Below are 25,799 nucleotides of genomic sequence, written 5' to 3'. Positions count from 1 at the left end.
TGTGACCATAAGTCAAGCTCCAAGATGGTGTTCTTTCTGTTATATAAACATTTAGAGAATCACATGGGCCATGGTTCTTTTACACTCTACCTGATGACATGGGAATGGTCATGTGGAGCAAAAGGCATTACTTTGCTCATATTTTCTTAGTGGGTTGCATCACGTTTTGCTCTTCATGCCCTTATTTTTTCCTTCATGTTTTCTGTGTTACGTTAAACCGGAGAGGCATAGAAATGTCTCTGGCTAACTCGGGGAAACTGGAAGAGGCACACTTCAATAATAATGTAAATTTATTGTCCGCGTTTTAGTCCCCAGTTTGACCTTTCTCAAGACCGAGATCAATGCGAACTCAGCCCTGTTATATACTCTGTACGACGTTTGTGTCAACGCAGAGAAAAGTATGTTTTGATGCGCTGCTCCATTTTATGGAGCACAGTGTGTGGTGTTGGAACCGTTTCTTACATCTGGTGCAGTACATCACGGCTCTGCTGGTGGATTATTGACATAATGAGAGAAGAACGGCACAGAGAGATGCAGAATGTGATGCATCTCATTATAATAAGTGCACCATGTAATCCTCCTACTGACACTGCTAAAGTCACAAGCTGGGCCAGACGGGGTAATATCAGAGCAACGTATTTTGATAAATTGACGCGGGATGAAAATGCTCCAGTTTTTCTCCAAAATTACCTTGGTAGACAGACCCCTCTATCTACAAGTGTTTGCTTTGTTCGACATCCTGCGTGTATAGTGACACTGTATCTCTGCAGAGCGTGCTCCGTGTGTTCCTGCTGGAGGCAGAGAACCTGATTGCTAAAGATAACTTCCTTGGTGGGATGATGAAAGGGAAGTCAGACCCTTACACCGTGATACGAGCTGGGGGCAAAAGCATGCACAGCAGAGTGGTGAAGGAAAACCTGAACCCACGTTGGGAGCAGGCCTTTGAGGTATAACACATAAACCTATATATACACAAACACTCACAACATAAGTCACACAGATTTATAAACTGCACTTGTATGCACACTGAGCTTGGAGGATTCACATATAAACAGATACATACATCCTCTCAGAAAGCAGAGTACCAGTAACACATACACGTCTGTGAATTCCAACCCAACTTTGATGCCAAAAGGTTTCCATACAGATAAATTATCGTATATATAATATACTGACATCACAGGTGACACATACATAGCATATACAACTTTTTTTATTTTCACTTTATCAAGTGTGCTCCCACACATCAGTCGCGTGATAAATATACAAGTCATGTATGTCACAGGCAGAGGCTCATATCACTGTAGGTAATCTCAGAACAGCATGTGTTATCCCCAGGTTTTGGTCACTGATGTTCCAGGACAAGACATCGAGTTTAAAGTTTTTGATAAGGATCTGGACAAGGATGATTTCTTGGGAAGGTCAGTATCTGCTTAACCTCCGGCCTGCTGACTCTTGTTAGGATTTATCCTTAGGCGCTGACCCGTGCTCTCGCTTACCAGTGAGCCCCTGCAGCCGCAATGAGAGCGGCTTTAGCAGGGGCTCGCGCACGCTTCCGCAAGCGTGCGGAAGCGTAGGTCTTAGGAAAATTTTAGATTTAAGCGCTCACGGGAGCGCAGGGCCGTTCACGTGAGTGGTTCACCCAATGAGGGCGAACCAGCTCCGTGACATCACTGGCCCACCCCTTGACACGCCCCCGGACGGCTGCTGCAACCCTGGACGCAGCCTTGGCTCTGTTATTCTGCTAATGCGTAACTCAAGCCTCTGCTGCTTGGAAGTCGTCCAATATGCTGTGAAGCTACAGATGGAGTATCATTCATTTGGCGGCATGGAACCTGCAGCTAAATGTAGCCCAATCGCAGCTTCCCCATGCCCAAAAACTCAGTATGGGGAGATGTGGGATAACAGAGGTCATGTGATGAGGAGATGTGGGATAACAGGGGCCATGTGATGAGGAGATGTGGGATAACAGGGGCCATGTGATGAGGAGATGTGGGATAACAGGGGTCATGTGATGAGGAGATGTGGGATAACAGGGGTCATGTGATGAGGAGATGTGGGATAACAGGGACCATGTGATGAGATGTGGGACAACAGGGACCATGTGATGAGATGTGGAATAACAGGGACCATGTGACGAGGAGATGTGGGATAACAGGGGCCATGTGATGAGGAGATGTGGGATCACAGGGACCTTCTTTATGGAAGTGCTGCCTGTTTTTTTCAAAGTTTCTTTGGGTGTCCAGATGTTTGCCCTCTCACCCCGCAGTGATTTGCAGCTAGATCAGAAAATGCAGCTACAAACAAACTCTGCAGACAGACGCTTACTTTGCAGCTACAAATACTCTCTCCCTCCTCCTAATGAGGAGAAGTGGGATAACAGGGGCCATGTGATGAGGAGATGGGAGATAACAGGGACCATGTGATGAGGAGATGTGGGATAACAGGGACCATGTGATGAGGAGATGTGGGATAACAGGGACCATGTGATGAGGAGATGTGGGATCACAGGGACCATGTGATGAGGAGATGTGGGATAACAGGGACCATGTGATGAGGAGATGTGGGATCACAGGGACCATGTGATGAGGAGATATGGGATAACAGGGACCATGTGATGAGGAGATGTGGGATCACAGGGACCATGTGATGAGGAGATGGGAGATAACAGGGACCATGTGATGAGGAGATGTGGGATAACAGGGACCATGTGATGAGGAGATGTGGGATCACAGGGACCATGTGATGAGGAGATGTGGGATAACAGGGACCATGTGATGAGGAGATGTGGGATCACAGGGACCATGTGATGAGGAGATATGGGATAACAGGGACCATGTGATGAGGAGATGTGGGATAACAGGGACCATGTGATGAGGAGATGTGGGATCACAGGGACCATGTGATGAGGAGATGTGGGATAAAAGGGACCATGTGATGAGGAGATGTGGGATCACAGGGACCATGTGATGAGGAGATATGGGATAACAGGGACCATGTGATGAGGAGATGTGGGATCACAGGGACCATGTGATGAGGAGATGTGGGATAACAGGGGCCATGTGATGATATGTGGGATAACAGCGACCATGTGATGAGATGTGGGATAACTGGGGCCATGTGATGAGGAGATGGGAGATAACAGGGGTCATGTGATGTGATGAGATGATGTGGGATAACAGGGACATGTAATGAGGAGATGTGGGATAACAGGGATCATGGGATGAGGAGATGTGGGATAACAGGGATCATGTGATGAGGAGATGTGGGATAACATGGGCCATGTGATGAGATGTGGGATAACAGGGACCATGTGATGATGAGATGTGGGATAACAGGGACCATGTGATGATGAGATGTGGGATAACAGGGACCATGTGATGATGAGATGTGGGATAACAGGGACCATGTGATGAGGAGATGTGGGATAACAGGGACCATGTGATGAGGAGATGTGGGATAACAGGGACCATGTGATGAGGAGATGTGGGATAACAGGGACCTTCTTTATGGAAGTGCTGCCTGTTTTTTTCAAAGTTTCTTTGGGTGTCCAGATGTTTGCCCTCTCCTCCCGCAGTGATTTGCAGATGACTGACTCACCGCTTGGACAGTTGCGTCTGACCCTGTATTACCCTGCAAAGGAGGGCAAGCTTGTGGCCGTGATACACAGCTGCAGGTAACTTACATACAGATGTGTACATACAACACATTGCACTCACAACATACTGAATATGATGAGATGTGGGATAACAGGGACCATGTGATGAGAAGATGGGAGATAACAGGGACCATGTGATGAGGAGATGGGTGATAACTGGGGCCATGTGATGAGGAGATTTGGGATAACAGGGACCATGTGATGAGATGTGGGATAACAGGGACCATGTGATGAGGAGATGGGAGATAACAGGGACCATGTGATGAGGAGATTTGGGATAACGGGCCATGTGATGAGGAGATTTTTGATAACAGGGACCATGTGATGAAGAGATGTGGGATAACAGGGGCCATGTGATGAGATGTGGGATAACAGGGACCATGTGATGAGGAGATGTGGGATAACAGGGACCATGTGATGAGGAGATGTGGGATAACAGGGACCATGTGATGAGATGTGGGATAACAGGGACCATATGATGAGGAGATGTGGGATAACTGGGGCCATGTGATGAGGAGATTTGGGATAACGGGCCATGTGATGAGGAGATTTTTGATAACAGGGACCATGTGATGAGATGTGGGATAACAGGGACCATGTGATGAGGAGATGTGGGATAACAGGGACCATGTGATGAGGAGATGTGGGATAACAGGGACCATGTGATGAGATGTGGGATAACAGGGACCATGTGATGAGGAGATGTGGGATAACAGGGACCATGTGATGAGGAGATATGGGATAACAGGGACTATGTGATGAGGAGATGTGGGATAACAGGGACCATGTGATGAGGAGATGTGGGATCACAGGGACCATGTGATGAGTATATGTGGGATCACAGGGACCTTCTTTATGGAAGTGCTGCCTGTTTTTTTCAAAGTTTCTTTGGGTGTCCAGATGTTTGCCCTCTCCTCCCACAGTGATTTGCAGATGACTGACTCACCGCTTGGACAGTTGCGTCTGACCCCGTATTACCCTGCAAAGGAGGGCAAGCTTGTGGCCGTGATACACAGCTGCAGGTAACTTACATACAGATGTGTACATACAGCACATTGCACTCACAACATACTGAAGCCTTTGATATCAGTCTCCTAGGGTAAAGTAAAACGTGGGTTATAGAGGACTACATATTTGTTGTATATTTGGCAAATAAAATGTAAGTTGTTTAGTTTAATATACATATATACATGTGGGCGTGTTCAGCCTGCGCGGGGAGAACAATGGATATAAATACCAAATGTTTTTGCCTTTTCTGTTTTATTACACCACCATCACACTGGTGATGCACTTACAATTTGGAGTATAGAAAATGTCCAATTACAGTATTAGCTCATGTGAAAGAAGAGCTATTTATACTGTATAGCAAGCGATATATAAACAGCAAATAAATCCGTTTTTCCTTAAAGATAAAGTCAAACTATCCCTACAGTGAGCAGTAAATATTTAATGGGTGAAACATTAATGGGTTAAATATGTAAGATTTGATGCTTGTTTTTCCTTGATTTAATGTATTTATTATAAAAGACATCTCTCCCCCAGACCCATTGAATGTATCAGTGCCATTATTACATTGCGGTGCTATTTGGTCTGTTGGATCGCACCTTTAAAATGGGCTGTCGACGGCAATTGGACTTGACTATTTTGCAATAGTGCCACTTTGTAAGCCGGTTTCCCGGGAAATTAGATTTCATTTTCTCATGTGCAAAAACATAGAGCATAAACGCTGGCATTGCTGGGTCACTGTCACTGTACTAACTTAATACACAGAAATCCACAACTGACACAGTGTGAAGTGCCAGTCTGCATGCATGAAATGTTTGTATTAGCCCATTAAAAGGTGCTTCTACGACCAAATGACATGTAGACACAGGCGTTCACACAAATATACATGCATGCTAACACACATGTACATATTGTAAACACAGGCACACACATGTCGATGAGGTTTAACAAACGTCAGATGTATTCATTAAAACGCCCTATATTTTCTGCATAACTAGATTTTCCTTTGCTTTCTCTCCTGTCAGTAAACTGTGCCTCTCCTCCGGGGATCCTCCCGACCCCTACGTGTCTCTGATTTTACTGCCGGACAAAAACCGGTGGACCAAAAGGAAAACCGCTGTGAAGAAGCGGACCAGCAACCCGGAGTTCAATGAGAAGTGAGTCCCACACTGCTCCTAACACGCATCTAATGAAATGTCCAACCTTACCCACATCACTCTGTGCCATACTGAGGGGGCTCTGTCCTGCCTGTCAGTCTGATACAACACTATAGAATAACGAACCTGTACTATTACTCAAGGTATGGTACTGCACACCAAAAAACATTATCAATGCCAAAAGTCATAGGAAAAGGTTACCGGTTGCTCCGCAGAACACAAGAGCGCCACCTGTAGACAAATGTGGGTGAATCTCCAGTGACCAAACTTGGAGAGCCTTGACATTCATCAACTTTTAATCAAGACCCCTGTAGGAGGACGCGCACAGAGGTATGCAAGGGAGACTTGTTATAGTGAAATTAAATAAGGCTTTTATTGCGCCTGTTTCCTTAACATCAGAAAATCATCCAAACAAGGGGTCAAACAAAGCTTCTATTCACTTGAGAGTATTTCTAGTGAAACTTATGCAGTCCACAACTCCCTTTAGATAAGCATGTCTCCCAGCCCCAAACATATATCTTGATATGAGCAGATATACCAAAAGTCTTATAAAGGAAAGTCTTATCTGTTTCTTGTAGTTGGAGGGAAAGTCTTCTCTTTTCCTGGGTTGCTGCCTTTTTCCTCGGGTTTTGTCAGCATTCAGTTTTAGAGGTGCTTTCCCCTGTGTCTTGCAAGCAGCTCTGCTGTTTCTTCTGGCAGGCTCAAGACATCTGTCCCCATGGTCATTCTCACAACTTGTGAGACTCAGGAACAATCTCACTCCTTGTCTCAAAAGACAGGTTTTTCTAAGAAGTTAATCAGGCAGCTGGTGTCGGATAATTGACTACCAGCAGTTAACCACCACACTGCTGGATTAGAGGCATATTTCCTGAACAGGGTTAACTCCCCTGTTACAGCCCCATACAAAGCGGACACTTCTAGATCGTAGAGATAATACAGTGAGTCCTCGCTTATCCGACACAATGCGTTCCGCAAATCCCTGTCGGATAACAGATTGTCGGAAAGCGGAACCAATTGTAACCGTTGGCGATTTCCATCGGATCCGCGACATTTGCGGCGAATAATGCAGTTTTTGATTGCATTAGCTGCCGTCGGAAAACGTAACGTAGTAAAGCGAGGACTACCTGTAATGATAATAACTTTATGTCATATAGCGCTTTTCTTCCAATGGGACTCAAAGCGCGTCACAATTGCTCACTGAGCCACTCCTTCAGTGATCTGGCCAAGGCAATAAGGCACCTAAGCTAGAATTCCTTAAGCCGCAATGCGGGACCTCGCACCCAATCTGGCATTAACTGCCATTGACTTGAGTGGAAGTTAATGCCAGATCGGGGTGCGATACGCTGCATCACGGCTTAGCTCATCTCGGTGTTGGGCCCATATTTACGAAGCGATTCCATAAGACACCGCCCAGCACCGGAAGACGGCTGCCAACCCGTTGGTAAATATGGGCCATAGTGTTTTAGTCACAGGTTAGTGCACATGACTTGGCAATGATACAAAAGCTGCGGTACATCCCATGGATGATGGGGAATGTGTACAATATACATTACACCTGTTTATTGTCCTTACAGATTTGAGTGGGATCTGCCATTGGAGGAAGCAGCAAAAAGGAAGATGGATATCTCGGTGAAAAACAGTGTGTCCTTTATATCAAGGGAACGGGAGCTGCTTGGAAAGGTGAGGCGCAGCCCCTTCCCAATTTCTACACCTATCCACTGCACGGACCCGCTAACTTCATGCTGAATTGTCATATGCACAACATATTACCGATCTCTCTCTCTCGCACTGAACATGTAACATACAATAATGTGGCTTCTCTCTGCCACCCCGTTACCCTCCCTGGGACATACTGTTCCTCCGTCATGCTGATGACTTGGGTCTCCCTCTCTCTTTCAGGTTCACATTGATCTTTCCCAGGTGGATCTGTCAGTTGGACTGACTCAGTGGTGAGTTTTGTAGCACCTGTGCTTGTGTCTCTCTGCGCACACGCAGTTATTCACAGTCACGTGCCCACATGCACAAGCGGATAGCCATCCACTGGCACAGACACGGTTACCCGGCCATACACGCCGAACACTGCTAAGCACGCACACATTCACACAGCTGCCCCGGCACAGATACGCTCTCACACTGAGAAATAATCAGCCTAGCACATAAACAAAATATTGATGTACCTTCATTTGCAGTCATGATGTTTGGTACTTCCTATTTATCCCCTTAGGTAAAGGGAAAGCATAGATATAGTGTGTTACAGACCCCAGTGCCAATGAAGAGTCTAATGCCAGCTAGGATTGGGGAAAACAAGGTGTTGCCTATTTTACAAGAGGGTGACATCCCCGTCATTGTATCAGTTCAAATATATAATGTAAGGTTTGCATTTGAAGCCTCTAATACGTCCATGTTTTAGTAGTAGATAGCTTTGCTTTTGATGGCATAATACTTTTCTTATTCCGTGCTGACGATGCACACAGCGTGTACATATCATTTCACAGGCACAATGCGTCCCTCACCTGATGAGCTTACACTCTAATGTTGGTGTTTGGAGCACAATGAGATAAGGACACTTCCCTAGGCTCACAAGTAGCTGACACTGGGATTTGACTGCTGTTCCCGCGTTTTACCTGCGCTACTTCTTCAGCTTGCAATGAACGCCTGGAAAAGCCATGTACCTCTTGTGACCGCGCCGCTTTCTCTCACATTGGTTTTCTGACAGGTACAATCTGAAGGATGAGAAGACCAGCATGTAATGGCCTTTCCCAGGGATGTAACCGTGTGTGGGCGAGCTCTCCCCCTCCCAGCAATGCTACCTGCTGGACCCAGGATCCTAACCAGGGATGGTGTGAAGAAGACGTCTCTAGCAGAGAAACGATTAATAAAGAGCCGAGTGGAGACATATCTGGGACCTGCCTGCCTCTGCCGTAACATGTTTTGACCTCTTTGCTGCCAGATTGGTGGCACTCCTGGCAGGAAAGTGGTTAATCTCCCAGAAAGGTTGCTGTGGACGGGGGCAAAATGTCCAGGCAAAGCCACTCAGTGCTGCCCCTAGTACTGATTTCTACACCACACACACATATATACACCTGCATGTACAGAGGCATATATATGCATATTTATACGTACACGTGTGTGTATAGAACAGTCACCAAGAGGCAGCAGAGCTGGGCAAAGGTTTGAGCTGCTGCCAGTCGTCCCACTGTGGACAAGTACAGCTTGTGATCTTTGGTTTATTTAAATTTGCAGCCGCTTGCATCTCTAGTGCCGTCCACGCAGCTGCAGGGTAGAGCCAGTGTCACGTGACATGATGATGTAATCCTATGTTTCACACCTTAGCGCTTTATCAGTGTGTGATGTTCAGCCACAGCCTCCAACACTGCTTTATACACACGCACACGCACACGCACACGCACACACACGTGTTGACAAGTTCACGTGTACACTTCAACTATTGCAAATAATTTTTCTTAGACATTCAACTACACCAGGTGTGAGCAACTTCAGTCCTCAAGCGCCACCAACAGGTCAGGTTTACAGCATATCCCTGCTTCAGCACAGATGAAAGACTGTGCCATTGATCGAGGCACCTGTGCTGATGCCGGGATATCCTGAAAACCTGACCTGTTGGTGGCCCTTGAGGACTGGAGTTGCCCACACCTGATCTATACACACTATCAAACATATGTATGTGCGTTCATGTGCACACGCACAAACACTCATATACATACACTGTCGCACCTAAGTATGCATGGGCATTGCTACACATAAATATATACATACACATGAATTTACATATACATTATCAAACACGCATGCAATCATCTATATACACACACACTACTACTCGTACATATGCATAGACAATATACACATCAACATACCCACCCTTAAAAACGTCTTTAACATTTTCAATTTTAACAAGTTTTTTTTATCTTCCTTTTTTATTTACACGTTCTATGCTTGTTTGTCATTTTATAATTGTGTGAAAGTGTGTTCCTTGCTTCTTGCCTTAAGAGAGATCTAGAAGAGGTTTAAAAAAAAAAAAAAAAAATCCATCATCAACAATATCCCATTATTTTCAATGGGGAAATCCCTGCTAAGCAAAGGTGAACAGTTGAATTGTCACAGTATTTTTTAAACGTTTCAGTGTTATGTATAGAGCTTGCACGTTCTTTATCGGTTTGTGTCCCAGCTGTTAGCTGGCGATGTCCGGTTGGAGGGAACCTTCCTATCCGGGCTGTAAGGGCGCAGAAATCACGCCAGAAAGATGCAAAGTGTTAAACATTCCTTAACCCCTCCAGTGCTGGGAGGGTCAACAAGCAAACTGCAAAGCAGAGCGAGGACATTTCCGAGAAGCGCTTGCCTCGGCCTAAGCACATTTCACCCCTTTTGCTGGTGTCAGCGACGCGATGGTTGCACTGGAATGGGGCAAGATGTCCAAGCAAAGTATGAGTTCATAGACACCCAGCAGTACCACACATGCATGCCAAGCAATGTGTTGCAGCGTCACGTGGCCCTCGGGGTTAAATATAAGTGTTTTTAGTTCAGAGAGTTGGACTTTCTTTTTTAATTGCTGCAACGTGACCTTCTGACAGAAGCTTATCAGTGATGGGGTCTGGCAGTCCTGGCTTTTACCCTGGGGAAAATGTCAAAGAACTTGAAGTCATCCAACACACACCAAATTGCTAAAAGAAATATGAGTTCGCCATACAGAGACTCTGGGGACTGAAGCACTCATCCGATTCACTAGGCGTCGATGTGGGGTATCCCCCGATCAGGCGCGACCTGCCCTTGACTTGAGTGGCAGTTAACGTGTTGGGTCGGGGAGCTAAACCCCACTTTGGCGCTTCGTGCATCTCCTGCTATAAAGAATGAGTCTAACATCCAACTGCCTGAAACTCTCACTGGTAACCTGGAGCTGGGCAGTCCCCGGTATCCTCCCTGTCTCTGCAACTCCAATGGGAAATGAAGAGAAGCCAAAAGTGTTTGGTTTTAACATTGTATCCATTTGTGTTTAGATTTTTTTTATACAAAAGGCGGGGGGTAAGGGAGTGATCGACTAAACCATACTAAATGTGTATTAGTGTAATAATAATAATAATACAATTGATAATGAAAGGTAGGTGCAACTGTGAACTGAAGTGAATCAGAAAAAACGAGGGGTACAATGGTTTGTACACCAAAAGAAATTCACTTAAATGCACACTTACCAAAATTTAAAATCTAGCCTTTAATAATCAATCCTTAAAACATATATTACCAATATATAAATGTGAAAACATATAAAAATAGATTAAATAAATATCTAGTGCAACCAAACAGTCTTAATATATGTGCTCAATGCTGGAAAGTAAAAGACTGCACGGATGCTTATCAGCCTGAGTGAGCAAGAAAGCCCACTACCACATTGATCAGCCTAATGAATAATAACCTTCATAAGGGTGGTTGGCTCAAAGTCATAAGCAGAACCTAGACTAGTACTGCAAGTCCTGCCTGGCCACTACCCTATATATATATATAGTTTGCTGATCTAATGAATGGCTGCCTAGTACTGTATTAAAACACCCCCATGAAGGGGGCTGACATCATCAAACACGCGTCCAACGTTTTGTTTTAACATTGTATCCATTTGTGTTTAGATTTTTTTTATGCTTTAAGCAGTGAGGTGTCGGGAATCAACCTTAAGTGTCCTGGACCAATATGCCATATTATTCAATAATGGTGTTTCTCTGTCTGGAATTATTTTATGGTATCAGAAAGCAGGGCCGGCTGTAGGGCAGGGCAGTTCCCATGGGTCCCGCGCCTGCGTGGGCCGTGCGCTCCTCTCCTTCCTCGGTGCCAGGATCCAAATTCTGCCCGGCAGGAGAGGGGAGAGCAGGAGAGGGAGCAGGGGTGTCCCTGAGCTGCCACAGGACCTCACCGCTGCTCACCCCAAGGTGGAGATTGTGTGTCTGTATCTGGGGGAGGTGTGTGTGCATGTGTATATAGCTGGGGGAGGTCTTACCTCATGCGGAGCGGCCTTCGGCACTATCGTGTTGTCATGGCGTCTTGCCACATTGCCATGACAATACAACATAATTACACTGTGACATCATGACGCTGCAGAAGATGGGGCCCTGCTGACGGCATGCCACCGTGGGCCCCAGCAAAGGTAAGTCCGGCCCTGATATAGTGCCCGTGGAGCACATACACAAATGTAGCCAGACTAACGTTACTTTGCTTGGCAGTATGCCCAGGCATTCTGCAGCAACATTACTATGGAGACTGAGGCATGCCTGGGTATATGGAGGGTATCGGCCGGGGGAGGAGGAGATGAGTTTGGCTACATATGTACATTCAAATATCAATATACACATAGTACACACATCTGTATGGAACACGGGGGAAGGACTTTCGTATTAAAGGAGCAATCCAGGCGGGTGATTTTTGTAGCGTGCAAATTTATTTTTTTAACATTTTTTGGGGGGTTTGACCTGAACCCCATTAATTTCAGCTCAGGGGACCCCTTCAGGGCCGCCAACAGGGTGGGTCTGCCGGGGTTGGCGTCCCGGGCCCGTGTCAGGAAAAAAAAAGTGGCTGCTCCGCCTGCAGTAGGGGCCCGGGCGGCCGGACCTTAACTCGCAGCCTCCCTGTCACACCTGTATGCCCGCAGACCTGGCAAGACCCCAGTACTGAGGTGGGAACGGTATGACACCACACACCCACAGCAGTGGGAGCCAGCCCGGAGTGTGGTATAGCGTTGCTGGGCCTGTACTAGAAGTAGTTGTTATACTTGCAACGCTTGGGGGTGTCCGTGAGAATAGTCGTGTCCGTTTGCCAAAGTTCAGGAGTCCAGAGGGTAGAGTCGTCAGAGGATAAACCAGGTCCTAGGAAGCCAGAGGGTAGCGAGGTAGAGTTCGTAGCAGGTTTCAAGGGATACCAGAGAGCAGAATAGTCCAAGACAAGCAGGGGTCCAAAGCCAGGGAAATCCAAGATTACACAGGAGCAGGATACAGCAGGGACACAGAGGGAGCACAGCATAGGTCAGGTACACACAGGGAAACAGGAACTATGCAGAGCGAGGAAGAAGTGGACAGACGGGTAATAAAGGAGGGAATACCAATAGGAAAGAGGGGAGGAGTAGAGAGAGAAGTGGGAGACAAACGGGATAGGTCAGGGAGTGAAGAGGAGGAGACAGAAGGGGCAGTCAGGGGAATGGCCTGCAGGGTTTGGGAGGCGGAGACATGACAGCCAGGATAAGAGGAGCATGTGCGCGCGCCCTCTGTAAGCTAAGGATGCGCGCGCACAGGCTGCAGCATGGAGACGACCCGCAAGGAGCAAGGGGAGGCAGCAGGGGGAGCACCAAGGCCAGGAAAGGGCCGCGCGCTCGCGCGCTCGCGCCCTCCGAGGGCAGAGGAGACGCACGTACGGGATGCACCAGGGAGATGGTCCGCAGGGAATGAGAGGAGGGGGCAGACGGGTCACGGTGCCCAGAGAGGAGCGTGCACGCGCGCCCTCTGTGAGTTGAGAGGGCGCACGCACAGGTCGCGTCACCAGGCGCGCGGAGCGCCGCGGGCACCACGCTGCGACCAGGTAAGGGAGAGGAGGAAAGGGCTGGTAAAGGCAATGTGAGCACCACGGGAGAGAGGGAGCGAGGGGCATCATAGCAGGGGCTCAGGGACCGCGTGGGTATGCGAGACCTGCGGGGTACGCGCTGCGGTAAAGGGAGAGAGGTAGAAGACAAGGGAGAAGAGTGGGAAGGAGCAGAGGGAGTGACAGGAGAAGGGAGAGAGGGGCCAGGAGGGGAAGGAATCCCCTGAGTCGTCACAGTATCCCCCCTTTGAGGATCAATCTTCGAGTGATCCAACCACGGTTTAAGGGGGAATTTCTGGTGGAATCTCGGGGCATGGACGTGATGTGAAGGTACCCAAGAACGTTCTTCAGGGCCGTAGCCCTTCCAGTGTACCAAAAACTGAAGCCTATCATTGGACCAACGCGAGTCGATGAGCGACTCTATCTCGTACACTTGTTGGCCCATGGTGGAGACTGGATTGGGTTTCCGGGAGGGATCAGGAAAATGGGGGCTGGAAAAATATTTTTTAAGGAGGGAGACGTGGAACACCGATGGAACCTTCATGGTGGGAGGAAGATCGAGACGATAGGCCACGGGTTGACCTTCTCCAAAATTTTGAATGATCCCAGGAATCTAGGAGCCAATTTGGGTGATGGAGTCTTGAGTCTAATATTTTTGGAGGATAGCCACACCAGATTGCCAGGTTTGAAGGAAGGACCCCTCTAACGATGACAGTTGGCCTTGGTTTTCTGTTTGGCAACCGCAGACTGTAAGGTCTTAAGAATAATTTTCCATGATTCTTGTAGATTGGCGATATGAGAGTCAGCTGCAGGAACACCTGAAGGAGCAGGTGAGAGGGGAAGGCTGCTGGGATGAAAGCCACAGTTAATAAAGAAGGGTGACTCCTGAGTAGATTCGTTCTTCAGAGAATTTATGGCAAATTCGGCCCATGGCAAAAGATCCACCCAGTTATCCTTTGAGTCAGATATGAAGCATCTTAGATACTGTTCGAGAGTCTGGTTCATCCTTTCAGTCTGACCATTGGTTTGTGGATGGTATCCAGAGGAAAACAAGAGAGAGATACCCAGTCTTTGGGAGAAAGCCCGCCAGAATTTTGAGATGAACTGAGACCCACGGTCCGAGACAATACAAATGGGACCGCCATGCAACCTGAAAATTTCTTTGGAGAAGACATCAGCAAACGTGGCAGAATTAGGAAGACCCTTGAGGGGGATGAAGTGTGCCTGATTAGAGAACCTGTCTACTACGACCAGAATGGTGTTCATCCCTTTGGAAACGGGTAGTTCAACAATGAAGTCCATCGAAATGTCTTTCCAGGGTTGCTCCGGAATGGGAAGTGGTAAGAGAAGTCCAGAAGTTTTATGATGAAGAGTCTTACTCTGGGCGCATACAGGACAAGCGGTGGTAAATTCGAGAATTTCTTGATTCATCTTGGGCCACCAAAAGGTCCATTTAATGAGGTCAGCCGTCCTTTTGAAGCCTGGATGGCCAACTGCTCTCGAGGAATGACCCCAAAGTAACACTTTATGGCGAAATCGTGGAGCTGCATAAAGGCGTCCTTCTGGTACCCTGAACCTGCTGGGAATATGGGCTTGAGCCTTGTTGATCTCGTCCAGTACATCGAAGTTGTTAGCTGAAATTATGCACATCGCAGGAAGGATAGGCTCCTTGATCTCCTTAGCTTCTGTCTCAGTGGCGAACTGACGAGAAAGGGCGTCCGCTTTAACATTTTTGGTACCAGGAATATATGAGATGGTGTAGTTGAAGCGGGAAAAGAAGAGTGACCAGCGAGCTTGGTGGGAACCCAGGCGACGAACCCCCTCAATATATAACAAATTTTTGTGGTCAGTGAGAATAGCGATTGGTTCTTTGGAACCCTCCAAAAGATGTCTCCATTCTTGAAGAGCCAGTTTAATGGCTAAAAGTTCACGGTTACCGACATCATAGTTCTTTTCGGCCGCTGAGAACGTCCGCGAAAAAAAAACCACAAGGGTGAAGTTTCTCTTGAGGGAAGTCCTCTGGGAAAGAACTGCACCAGCTACTACGTCCGAGGCGTCGACCTCCAGAGTGAAGGGGAGGGATGTATCCGGATGACGAAGGATGGGAGCAGAAACGAACGCCTTCTTGAGTGTCTCAAAGGCGGAAATGGCCTCAGGTGACCAGGATGAGACGTCGGCACTCTTCTTGGTCAGTGCGGTGATGGGGAGAGCAATAGAAGAAAAATTTTTGATGGATTTTCTGTAATAATTGGCAAAGCCAAGAAAACGCTGCACAGCCTTGAGTGAATTAAGGAGCGGCCAGTCAAGGACCGCCTTCAGCTTCTCTGGATCCATGGAGAAACCTTGGCTGGAGATGATATAGCCTAGGAAGGCAGTAGAAGCCTGGTGGAACAGACATTTCTCCATTTTGGCATAAAGGCGATTAGAACGGAGTCTGGAAAGCACAAGCTTAGTATGTTGAATGTGTTCCTCCAGATATTTAGAAAAAATAAGAATGTCGTCAAGGTAGACGATGACAAAAGTTCCCAATACATTACGGAAGATATCGTTCATGAACTTCTGAAACACGGCGGGAGCGTTACATAACCCAAAGGGCATAACAAGATATTCATAATGTCCTGAACGTGTGTTAAATGCTGTTTTCCACTCGTCTCCCTCCCTTATGCGAATGAGATTATAGGCACCCCTTAAGTCAAGTTTTGAGAAGATAGAGGCCCCTTGGAGACGGTCGAACAGTTCAGAAATGAGCGGAAGAGGATACCGGTTCTTCACCGTGATCTTATTGAGGCCGCGGAAGTCAATGCATGGCCTCAGTGATCCATCCTTCTTCTTCACAAAGAAGAAGCCAGCCCCGGCAGGGAAGGTTGAGTTGCGGATGAACCCCTTCTCTAAATTCTCCTGAATATAGGTAGTCATGGCCTCGGTCTCTGGGACGGAGAGTGGATAAGACTTAGACTTCGGCAGGACAGTCCCAGGTATGAGATCGACAGGACAATCGTACGGACGATGAGGAGGAAGAACTTCCGCTTGAACCTTGTTGAACACATCCAAGTACTCATGGCACAAAGCAGGTAGGATCGATAGATTGGAAGAAACAGAGTCCAGACCGGCAAGCACCACCATGGGAGACTCAGCAGGAGCGGTATCTGTGGACGAGGGCCACTGGAGAGGCAGCGTACCGGACCAATCAATGCGCGGATTGTGGAGTTGAAGCCAAGGCAATCCTAAAATAATTTGCACGGAAGGAGATTGAAAAATATCGAAGCTAATTACCTCCTTATGACCATCAGCCAGGGTCAGGGTAAGGGGAAAAGACTCCCAAATGATAAACGCCGGTTGGAGGGGTCGTCTGTCGATGGCCTCGAGGCCAACAGGGCTCTTCCTTCTGACCATGGGAATTTGATTCTCCAATGCGAACTTCTGGTCCAGGAAATTACCACCCGATCCTGAATCGACGAAAGCTTCAACCTTTACGAGAAGGTTAGGACCCTCGAACGTGGCTGGAAGCATACATTTCTTTGGGAGAGCTTCGGAAGGAGAGGGTCAAGGAGAGACAGTACCCAGTAAAAGCCCCTCTACCTTTACTGGGTGCGCCCGTTTCCTGGCTTCAAGGGACAATTCTGGAGACGATGTTCCACAGAGGCACAGTAGAAACACAGCCTGTTCTGGCGACGTCGTGTTCTCTCGGTTGCCTGGAGTTGTTGACTGCCGACCTGCATTGGTTCCGACGCCTCCAGGGCCAGGAGAGAAGTAGTGGCGACCTGTTAGAAACAACAGAAGAAGAAGAACGGGTACAGTGTCTTTCGTGCCGTCGCTTCTGCGTACGCTGATCCATGCGTACGCTCAGGGTGATTAACTCCTCCAGGGAGGTAGGCCGGGCATGAGTTGCAAGATCGTCTTTCAATGTATCTGTGAGTCCATGCCAGTATGCAGCGGCGAGAGCCTCATCATTCCAAAGTACTTCGGCGGCCAGCATACGGAACTCGATGGCGTATTTGGCAGCTGCTCTTCGGCCCTGAGAAATGTGAAAAAGGGAGAAGGCGGCTGTCTCACGCCGTGCAGGAGTGTCAAACACAAGTTGAAATTCACGTCTAAATAACGGGTAGTCTTGTGTTACTTCGCCCTTGCGCTCCCATAGGGGGGAGGCCCAGGTAAGAGCGTCTCCGGTGAGCAGGGCGTATATATATGCAATTTTAGCATGACCAGTGGGAAACAGGGAAGGAGACATCTCAAACTGAACCTCACATTGGTTTAAGAAGCCGCGGCAGGCGAGAGGGAATCCATGGGCCCGGACTGGCGCAGGTGGTTGCCACTATTGGCGTAGAAGCCATGGAACCCTCCTGGAGGGAAAGGGTAGCCAGTTGCTGAGAGACAGTGTACAGCTGATTGCTAACAAACTGTAAGGCCTCAAAGGAAATACTTGTACCCACCTCAGGGGGGTCTGCGTTTGTTGGGCTCTGCATAATGTCACGCCTGTATTCCCGCAGACCTGGCAAGACCCCAGTACTGAGGTGGGAACGGTATTACACCACACACCCACAGCAGTGGGAGCACGCCCGGAGTGTGGTATAGCGTTGCTGGGCCTGTTGGAAGAGAGTTAGTATAATACTTGCAACGCTTGGGGGTGTCCGTAAGAATAGTCATGTCCATGTGCCAATGTCCAGGAGTCCAGAGGGTAGAATCGTCAGAGTACACGCCAGGTCCTAGGAAGCCAGGGGTAAGAGAAGTAGTGTACGTAGCAAGGTTCAAAGGGGTACCAGAGAGTAGAGTAGTCCAGGACAAGCAGGGGTCAAAAGCCAGGGAAATCCAAGATAACACAGGAGCAGGATACAGCAGGGACACAGAGGGAGCACAGCATAGGTCAGGTACACACAGGGAAACAGGAACTATGCAGAGCGAGGAAGAGGTAGATAGACAGGGGTAATAAAGGAGGGAACACCAATAGGAAAGAGGGGAGGAGTAGAGAGAGAAGTGGGAGACAAACGGGATAGGTCAGGGAGAGAAGAGAAGGAGACAGAAGGGGCAGTCAGGGGAATGGCCTGCAGGGTTTGGGAGGCGGAGACATGACAGCCAGGATAAGAGGAGCGTGTGCACGCGCACAGGCTGCAGCATGGAGACGACCCGCAAGGAGCAAGGGGAGGCAGCATGGGGAGCACCAAGGCCAGGAAAGGGCAGCGCAAGGCCAGGGATGGGCCGCACGCTCGCGCCCTCCGAGGGCAGAGGAGACGCATGCATGGGATGCACCAGGGAGATGGTCCGCAGGGAACAAGAGGAGGGGGCAGACGGCTCACGGCGCCCAGAGGAGGAGCGTGCATGCGTGCCCTCCGTGAGTTGAGAGGGCGCATGCTCAGGCCGCGTCACCAGGCCCGCGGAGCGCTGCGGGCACCACGCTGGGACCAGGTAAGGGAGAGGAGGAAAGGGCTGGTAAAGGCAATGCGGCACCGCGGGAGAGCGGGAGCAAGGGGCATCATAGCAGGGGCTCAGGGACCGCGTGGGTATGCGAGACCTGCGGGGTACACGCTGCGGTAAAGGGAGAGAGGTAGAAGGCAAGGGAGATGAGTGGGAAGGAGCAGAGGGAGTGACAGGAGAAGGGAGAGAGGGGCCAGGAGGGGAAGGAATCCCCTGAGTCGTCACACTCCCCGAGTCTCCAGACACGATCCTCAGCCCCCCCTGCCACCATCCCCAGGCCACCCAACCGTCCCCAGGCCCCTACCAGCATTCGCGTGGCTCCCCCAGCCAGGCCCTATCACCCGGCATTCTTCCCCACCCCTCAGTCCCTACTAGGATCCTTTTCCCTCTTCCCCTCCCCCCCCTCCGGCATCCACCATCATCCGCGACCCGCCGTCTGAGTCCTACCATCAGCTCCAGTTCCGGGCAGGCCCAGCGCTCTCCCCAGCCAGGTGGCTCCTTAGACCCCCAACTGGCCGCTGGACCCCACAGCCACTGGTCCTGACCAACCACAAGGTATGTCTACTTTTTTATATATGTATTGGTGGGGAGTGGGGATCTTTTTATATGCATTGGGGGGTCTTTTTATACGTATTGGAAGGGTGTGGGGGTCTTTATATGTATTGGGTGGTCTTTTTATACGTATTGGGAGGTGGGAGGGAGTGGGGGCTTCTAGAATTGAGCGTGTTTGAAAACCTGGCGAGCAGCGGCAAAAACTCCTCCATCTTCTCCCACACGCAGATCACGGTGAAGCGCTGTGCACGCGCCGCCCCCCCCCCCTGCCGAGCGCGCGTGCTACAGTGCACACTGGATCCGCGGCCTAAGAGTCCCAAGGAGAGGATGGGGTTAAGAATCCCAGGGGGTGAGGGTTAAGAGTCCCAGAGAGGAAGGGGAGCTGGGGGGGGGGGCTTAAGAGTCTCGGGGAAGGGGGGTTAGGAGCTAGTGAGGAGAGGTTGTGACCTTTCAGGCTGCAGGCGCTGACTTCTCTCACTCTGTCTCACCCGGAGCTGCCAGGCGCTACCCCCCCATCCCTCCCTGCAGTGGGAAGCAGGGCCAAAAGGGAGGAGGGAGTGAGAACAGCATGTCAGTCTGCAGCTCCGTGAGAGACGCCACAGTGCGGCAAGTTCAAAGGTGCTCCTCTCACCCCGATACCATGGTAATACTGCGATAACAACGCAGCTCCCATATCGGCACACTGTCTGATGTTATCGCGATATTACTATAATACCGGTATATTGCACAACCCTAGTGGAAAGCTAAGGGGGGGAATCACTAAGCTCCCACTCAGGGCATTGCTGCCCGATCAGCATTACATGCCATTCAAGTCCATGACCGACAGTGGAGGTACAATACCCTGCATGGGCTCTTTGTGTAACCTCACCGTAGTGGACAGAAACAAAAGAGGATATTAGACAAGTGGGACAGGAGAACTGGATCCAGAAGCAGAGGAAAGAGAGGAGGATCAGGGGAGAATAAAGATTTTGTAAGAAGGATGGGCAACCAGGAAGAGCAAGGGGTCATAGGACACCAGTGAGTAGTGCAAGTTGAGAACCTGTAAGCAGAGACCTAGCACATAAAATCCTCTTTATTTGCATAGAACACGTGCACTAGTGGCGTCACCTTTTTTTTTTAAGCATGTCTGAGACCCAGTGGCAGATCCTGGCAAATCACTGTTTCCTTGTGCCACCACTAGCAAATAATGATCACATTTCACGTTACGTCACAAACAACATCACTTATGTAACGGTCATATCACCCCACCCAATCGTATATACCGTGTGAGTGCGGGGAACATGCAATGTTACCAAGGGTGTGCGTGGTGCAATACCTGTTGGCTCACAGAAGGCTGAGCTTCCGCTATAGGGAACCTGGGGCAATATACTACGAATACTAATTTACAATGATGCAGCGCCTCCACCTGCGATGGCTCCCACCAGAGGGGGAGTAGTTCCTCGCAGGACAATACACAATGACCACACAGACAGCTCTATATAACTATTGACTTTACTACATGCAACAACGTATTTAACCACAATATCTTACATAACTGGTGCTCCTCTCTAGAGGAGCCACGTATGGCGTCACGCAGGACGCTAACCTCTATGCGCCACGGCGGACGCTAACCTCTAGGCGTCACGGCGGACGCTACCACCTCTAGGCGTCACGGCGGAAGCTACCACCTCTAGGCGTCACGGCGGACGCTAACCTTCCAAAGAGTGTTCCCACCCTGTGTCCAGCAACCCCAACCCAATGTCTCGCACTCCCAGGTCATATACCAATGTGTGTGTGGGTGTGACTGCGCAGCCACTATGTCTGGTGATAGGCCTTGTTGGTGCACGTGAGTTGTGGGTTACCTGCCCGGGCTCCAGCCACGGGTGCCGCTATATCACGGGGGTTGGATCCGCCGGGATATCCTCCTACGCGTGGGGTGAATTCCAGCGCGGATAATATCACCATACAGCTCCACGCCGTCTCTACCTTAATTAGGGTCTGTCTGCTGCCAGTAGGCCACAGTCACGCTAGCTGTGCCTCCGTGGAGATAGTCCAGCTCCCTTGTAGCAATCCAAGCAATGTCCGTGATACCCTCCTAACAAGTATATAATGGGGCAGGGTTCCTAACCTAGGGCCTGTTCCTACAATACTCAGCTAGGATGACTCAGGTCTATCTGGGGCCTAGGGGATTTGCTGGCCTAGTGCAGAGAGTCACAGACCCCTGCACCCTACCTCCTTCCCTTAGCTGCTCCAGTCCTCAACTGCTTTTCTCTGTCTGCTTTGTGCTGCCAGACTCACAGCTCTGCATCAGACTACCGCAACAATGTTGCAGACCTCCAGGTGCCTCTTACTGACAGAGTGTTACGCCGGTGCTGCCCGCAGACCAGACCCGTTCCTTTCACTGAGGTGAGGAACGTATAGAAGCACGCACCCGCAGCAAAGGGAGCGTGTCCGGAGTGTGGTGATTTTGGCGTTGCCAGGCCAGGTGTATTTAGCTAGCAATACTTGCCGGTACCGGTGTAGAAATGCCGTTGTCGTTGCCGTTAGCCAAGGTCTGGGATTGGAGAATACTGGAAGGTCGTTTGTCCAAGCAGGGGTCTAGAGCCAGAGAGAGACGTCCGCCAAGCCAAGTCGTAACCTGAGTGAATGAGAGAGAAAACGCCAGAGTAGTAATCCAAGTGAAAACTATGTCGAGCAATGAATGATAGGAAGGACTGGCATTATAAAGTGTGGCTGACCAATCAGAAGTGAAGGCAGACCTGGAGGATTGCGTGGAGCCATCCTGGATAGGTTCCCTTGATTGGCAGGCAGGTGAGGACTCTTGTCTTGACAGGAGATCATATTCCTGTGTTGGGGGCGGGTCTTCACTGCCAGAGCAGTGAATAAATTAACTTCGCCCGGAGCGCGCTGTTCAGGCGCGCGCCCGAGCAACATGGCGGCCGCGTGAGGTACTGCTGGAAACCAGGGACGCCGAGGATGACGGGGAACCCCCAGAACCGACGGAGGTGAGTGGCGCTGGCGAGGGATGCGCGCCACGGCAGCAGGAGGGAATATATCAGCAGAGGAACCAGGGCGCGGGCGCCGCGATCCCTGATTCCTCACAGTACCCCCCCCTTCAGGATCGGCCTCAGGACGATCCTTCCATGGTTTTGATGGAAACTTCTTACGAAAGCGTTTGAGGAGTCCTGGAGCATGAATATCTTTCAGGGGTATCCATGACCTCTCTTCGGGTCCAAAACCTCTCCAGTGGACCAAGAAGTGGACTTTACCTCTTGAAAGACGGGAATCCAGTAGAGCCTGTATTTCATACTCTTCGTTACCCTGTACCATCACAGGATCTGGTCTCGAAGTGTGATCCGGAAAGAGGCTACTGGAGATAAAAGGTTTGAGAAGTGAGGTGTGAAAAACATTCGGAATTCTCATGCTTTGAGGAAGTTGGAGTCGAAAAGAAACCGGATTAACCTGCTCCAAAATGGAAAAGGGACCCAGGAACCTAGGAGCCAATTTGAGGGAAGGCGTTTTGAGACGGATGTTCTTGGATGATAGCCAAACCTTGTCCCCGGGTTTGTATTCGGGTGCCGGACGACGGTGACGATCAGCCTGATTTTTAGATGTCAAGGATGCTTTTTGTAATGCAGATTGTATTCTGGACCAAGAGTCTTGTAGGAGAGCAATATGTTCGTCCACGGCTGGTACCCCAGAGGATTCTTTAGTAATAGGTAGGCGAGCCGGATGGAATCCGTAGTTGATAAAGAAGGGAGTCTCGTGGGTGGACTCATTCCTGGAAGAATTGAATGCGTACTCAGCCCAGATAAGTAATTCTGCCCAGTCATCCTGAGAATTAGAGACGAAGCACCTTAAGTATTTCTCGAGGGATTGATTAACCCTCTCGGTCTGTCCGTTGGATTGAGGGTGATATCCAGAAGAAAAGGAAGACGAGATACCTAGCCTCTTGGTGAAATTTCTCCAGAACTTGGAGACGAACTGGGAACCCCGATCGGACACGATGGATGTGGGAATCCCATGGATCCGGAAAATCTCTTTGGCAAAAATATCCGCAAGGGCGGGTGAGGAGGGTAATCCTTTGAGAGGGATAAAGTGTGCCATCTTGGAAAACCGATCTACTACCACAAGAATGGTATTCATGCCATTCGACCTAGGCAACTCCACAATAAAATCCATCGAAATGTGGGACCAGGGACGCTCCGGAATAGGTAAAGGTAAGAGAAGACCCTGAGGTTTCTGACGAGGAATCTTGTTACGCGCACATACCGGACAGGACCGTGTAAATTCCAGAATGGTTTTAGCCATATTGGGCCACCAAAATGTACGACGGATGAGGTCCAAGGTTTTCTTGAATCCAGGATGCCCTGCTGAACGGACGTATTTCAGGGATAAATTTGGGTTCCACATACAACGAGTCTTTAGGAACCACCAGACCGGACGGGAGGTTCTCTTGAGACTTGATGATCCTCTCCAGATTCTTGAATGCCACAGCTGCTAAGATTCTTTGTTTAGGGAGGATGGACTCAGTGGTTTTCTCTGATCTCTCTTCAGAAGAGTATTGCCGGGAGAGAGCATCCGCCTTGACGTTCTTAGTGCCGGGAATGTATGAGAGAACAAAATTGAATCTAGAGAAAAATAACGACCAGCGAGCTTGGCGAGGACCTAAGCGACGGGCATTCTCAATGTACAATAAGTTCTTATGGTCCGTAAGGATGGTGAATGGCTCTTTTGACCCCTCCAGAAGATGTCTCCATTCTTGAAGAGCCATTTTGACGGCCAAAAGTTCCCTATTGCCCACGTCATAATTCCTCTCTGCCGATGAAAATCTTTTGGAGAAAAACCCGCAAGGATGAAGTTTATCCTGGGAAGAAAATTTCTGCGACAGAACCGCCCCAGCCCCACAGTCCGAAGCGTCAACCTCTAAGGTGAAGGGGAAATTCGTGTTAGGGTGTCGAAGGATGGGAGCAGAGACAAAAGTTTGTTTCAGTGTCTCGAATGCCATGACAGCTTCTGGAGACCAAGATGAAGGGTCTGCACCTTTTTTGGTCAGTGCCGTGATAGGAGCGACAATGGTGGAAAAGTTGCGGATAAACTTCCGGTAATAATTAGAAAAACCCAAAAACCGTTGAACAGATTTGAGGGAATTGGGTTGTGGCCAATCCACGACGGCCTTAAGCTTCTCTGGGTCCATGGCCAAACCTTTGTTGGAGATGATGTGTCCGAGAAAAGAAGTGGTAGACTGATGAAAAATGCATTTCTCCATTTTAGCAAACAACCGGTTCTCGCGGAGGCGTGAAAGCACAAACTTCGTATGGATGATATGATCCTGTAAGTTTTGAGAAAAAATAAGGATGTCATCCAGGTATACAATGACAAATATATTAAGAACGTCTCGAAAGATGTCATTGATGAAGTCCTGAAAAACTGCCGGTGCGTTGCATAACCCGAAGGGCATCACTAGATATTCGTAGTGTCCACTACGGGTGTTGAAGGCAGTCTTCCATTCATCGCCCTCCCGGATGCGGATGAGGTTGTATGCCCCACGGAGATCCAGTTTAGTAAAGAGATTGGCCCCCTGAAGTCTATCAAAGAGTTCGGAGATGAGTGGGAGTGGATAACGATTCTTCACCGTGATATGGTTCAGACCCCGGTAATCAGTACATGGTCTGAGAGTACCATCTTTCTTTTTGACAAAGAAGAATCCAGCCCCCGCAGGAGAATTGGAATGACGTATGAAGCCCCGCTTAAGATTCTCACGAATATATTCGTCCATAGCTTTGGTCTCGGGCAACGAGAGAGGATAAGATTTGGCTTTTGGCAAGGTATAACCAGGTACCAGATCAATCGGACAATCGTAGGAACGATGAGGAGGTAGAAGTTCAGACTGAGCCTTGCTGAAAACGTCCAAGAATTCGGCGTATGGAGAAGGCAACTCCCTCAGAGAACTTGATGTATTGGCTAATAGACAGGATGGTTGCTTGATAGAGGAAAAAGGTTTCTCTGACCTTGACCTCCAGTTAATAGGGTTAGGAGACACCCAATCGATGAGTGGATTATGCTTCTGTAACCAGGGCAAGCCAAGCGTGATAGGTGTTCCTGGGGCATGAATAACATCAAAACCCAGAGTCTCTTTGTGAGAATGAGTAGAAAGGGTGATAGGTCCGGTCTCTAAGGAGATATAAGCCGGGGTGAGAGGTCGATTATCAATCCCGACCAAGGCAACGGGAGAGTCCTTCCTGGAAAGCGGAATTTGATTTTGCTCAGAAAAGGTTTGATCTATGAAATTCCCTCCTGCGCCGGAATCGATAAATGCAGCAGTGGAGGTGCGGAAAGTCGGTCCTGAAAGGGAGACGGGAATAGTCAATCTTTTGGGAAGTTCCCTTCTGGGAGGGGAACAAGGAGATTCAGTACCCAGAGAGCGCCCCTTCGTACTCACTGGGCTTAGTCGTTTCCCGGAGATGGAG

The 25,799-nt window shown here is 49.1% G+C and overlaps 1 protein-coding gene across 1 annotated transcript in view; it reads left to right on the top strand.

Moving 5' to 3' along the window:
- Positions 1-9,320, top strand: part of LOC142490744 (extended synaptotagmin-1-like) — a 40,453-nt gene extending 31,133 nt beyond the window's left edge. The window contains exons 7-13 of the mRNA XM_075593161.1: positions 771-947; positions 1,339-1,421; positions 3,578-3,676; positions 5,689-5,820; positions 7,395-7,500; positions 7,720-7,769; positions 8,537-9,320. Coding sequence (XP_075449276.1) covers positions 771-947; positions 1,339-1,421; positions 3,578-3,676; positions 5,689-5,820; positions 7,395-7,500; positions 7,720-7,769; positions 8,537-8,570 — 681 coding nt within the window. The 3' untranslated portion in view covers positions 8,571-9,320. The remainder of the gene's footprint in view (positions 1-770; positions 948-1,338; positions 1,422-3,577; positions 3,677-5,688; positions 5,821-7,394; positions 7,501-7,719; positions 7,770-8,536) is intronic.
- Positions 9,321-25,799: the final 16,479 nt, after the last annotated feature.

This window comes from Ascaphus truei, chromosome 3 (assembly GCF_040206685.1).
Source record: "Ascaphus truei isolate aAscTru1 chromosome 3, aAscTru1.hap1, whole genome shotgun sequence".
Classification (NCBI taxonomy): domain Eukaryota; kingdom Metazoa; phylum Chordata; class Amphibia; order Anura; family Ascaphidae; genus Ascaphus; species Ascaphus truei.
Note: the sequence above shows the minus strand (reverse complement) of the source record. Positions and strands in the feature narration are given on the sequence as shown.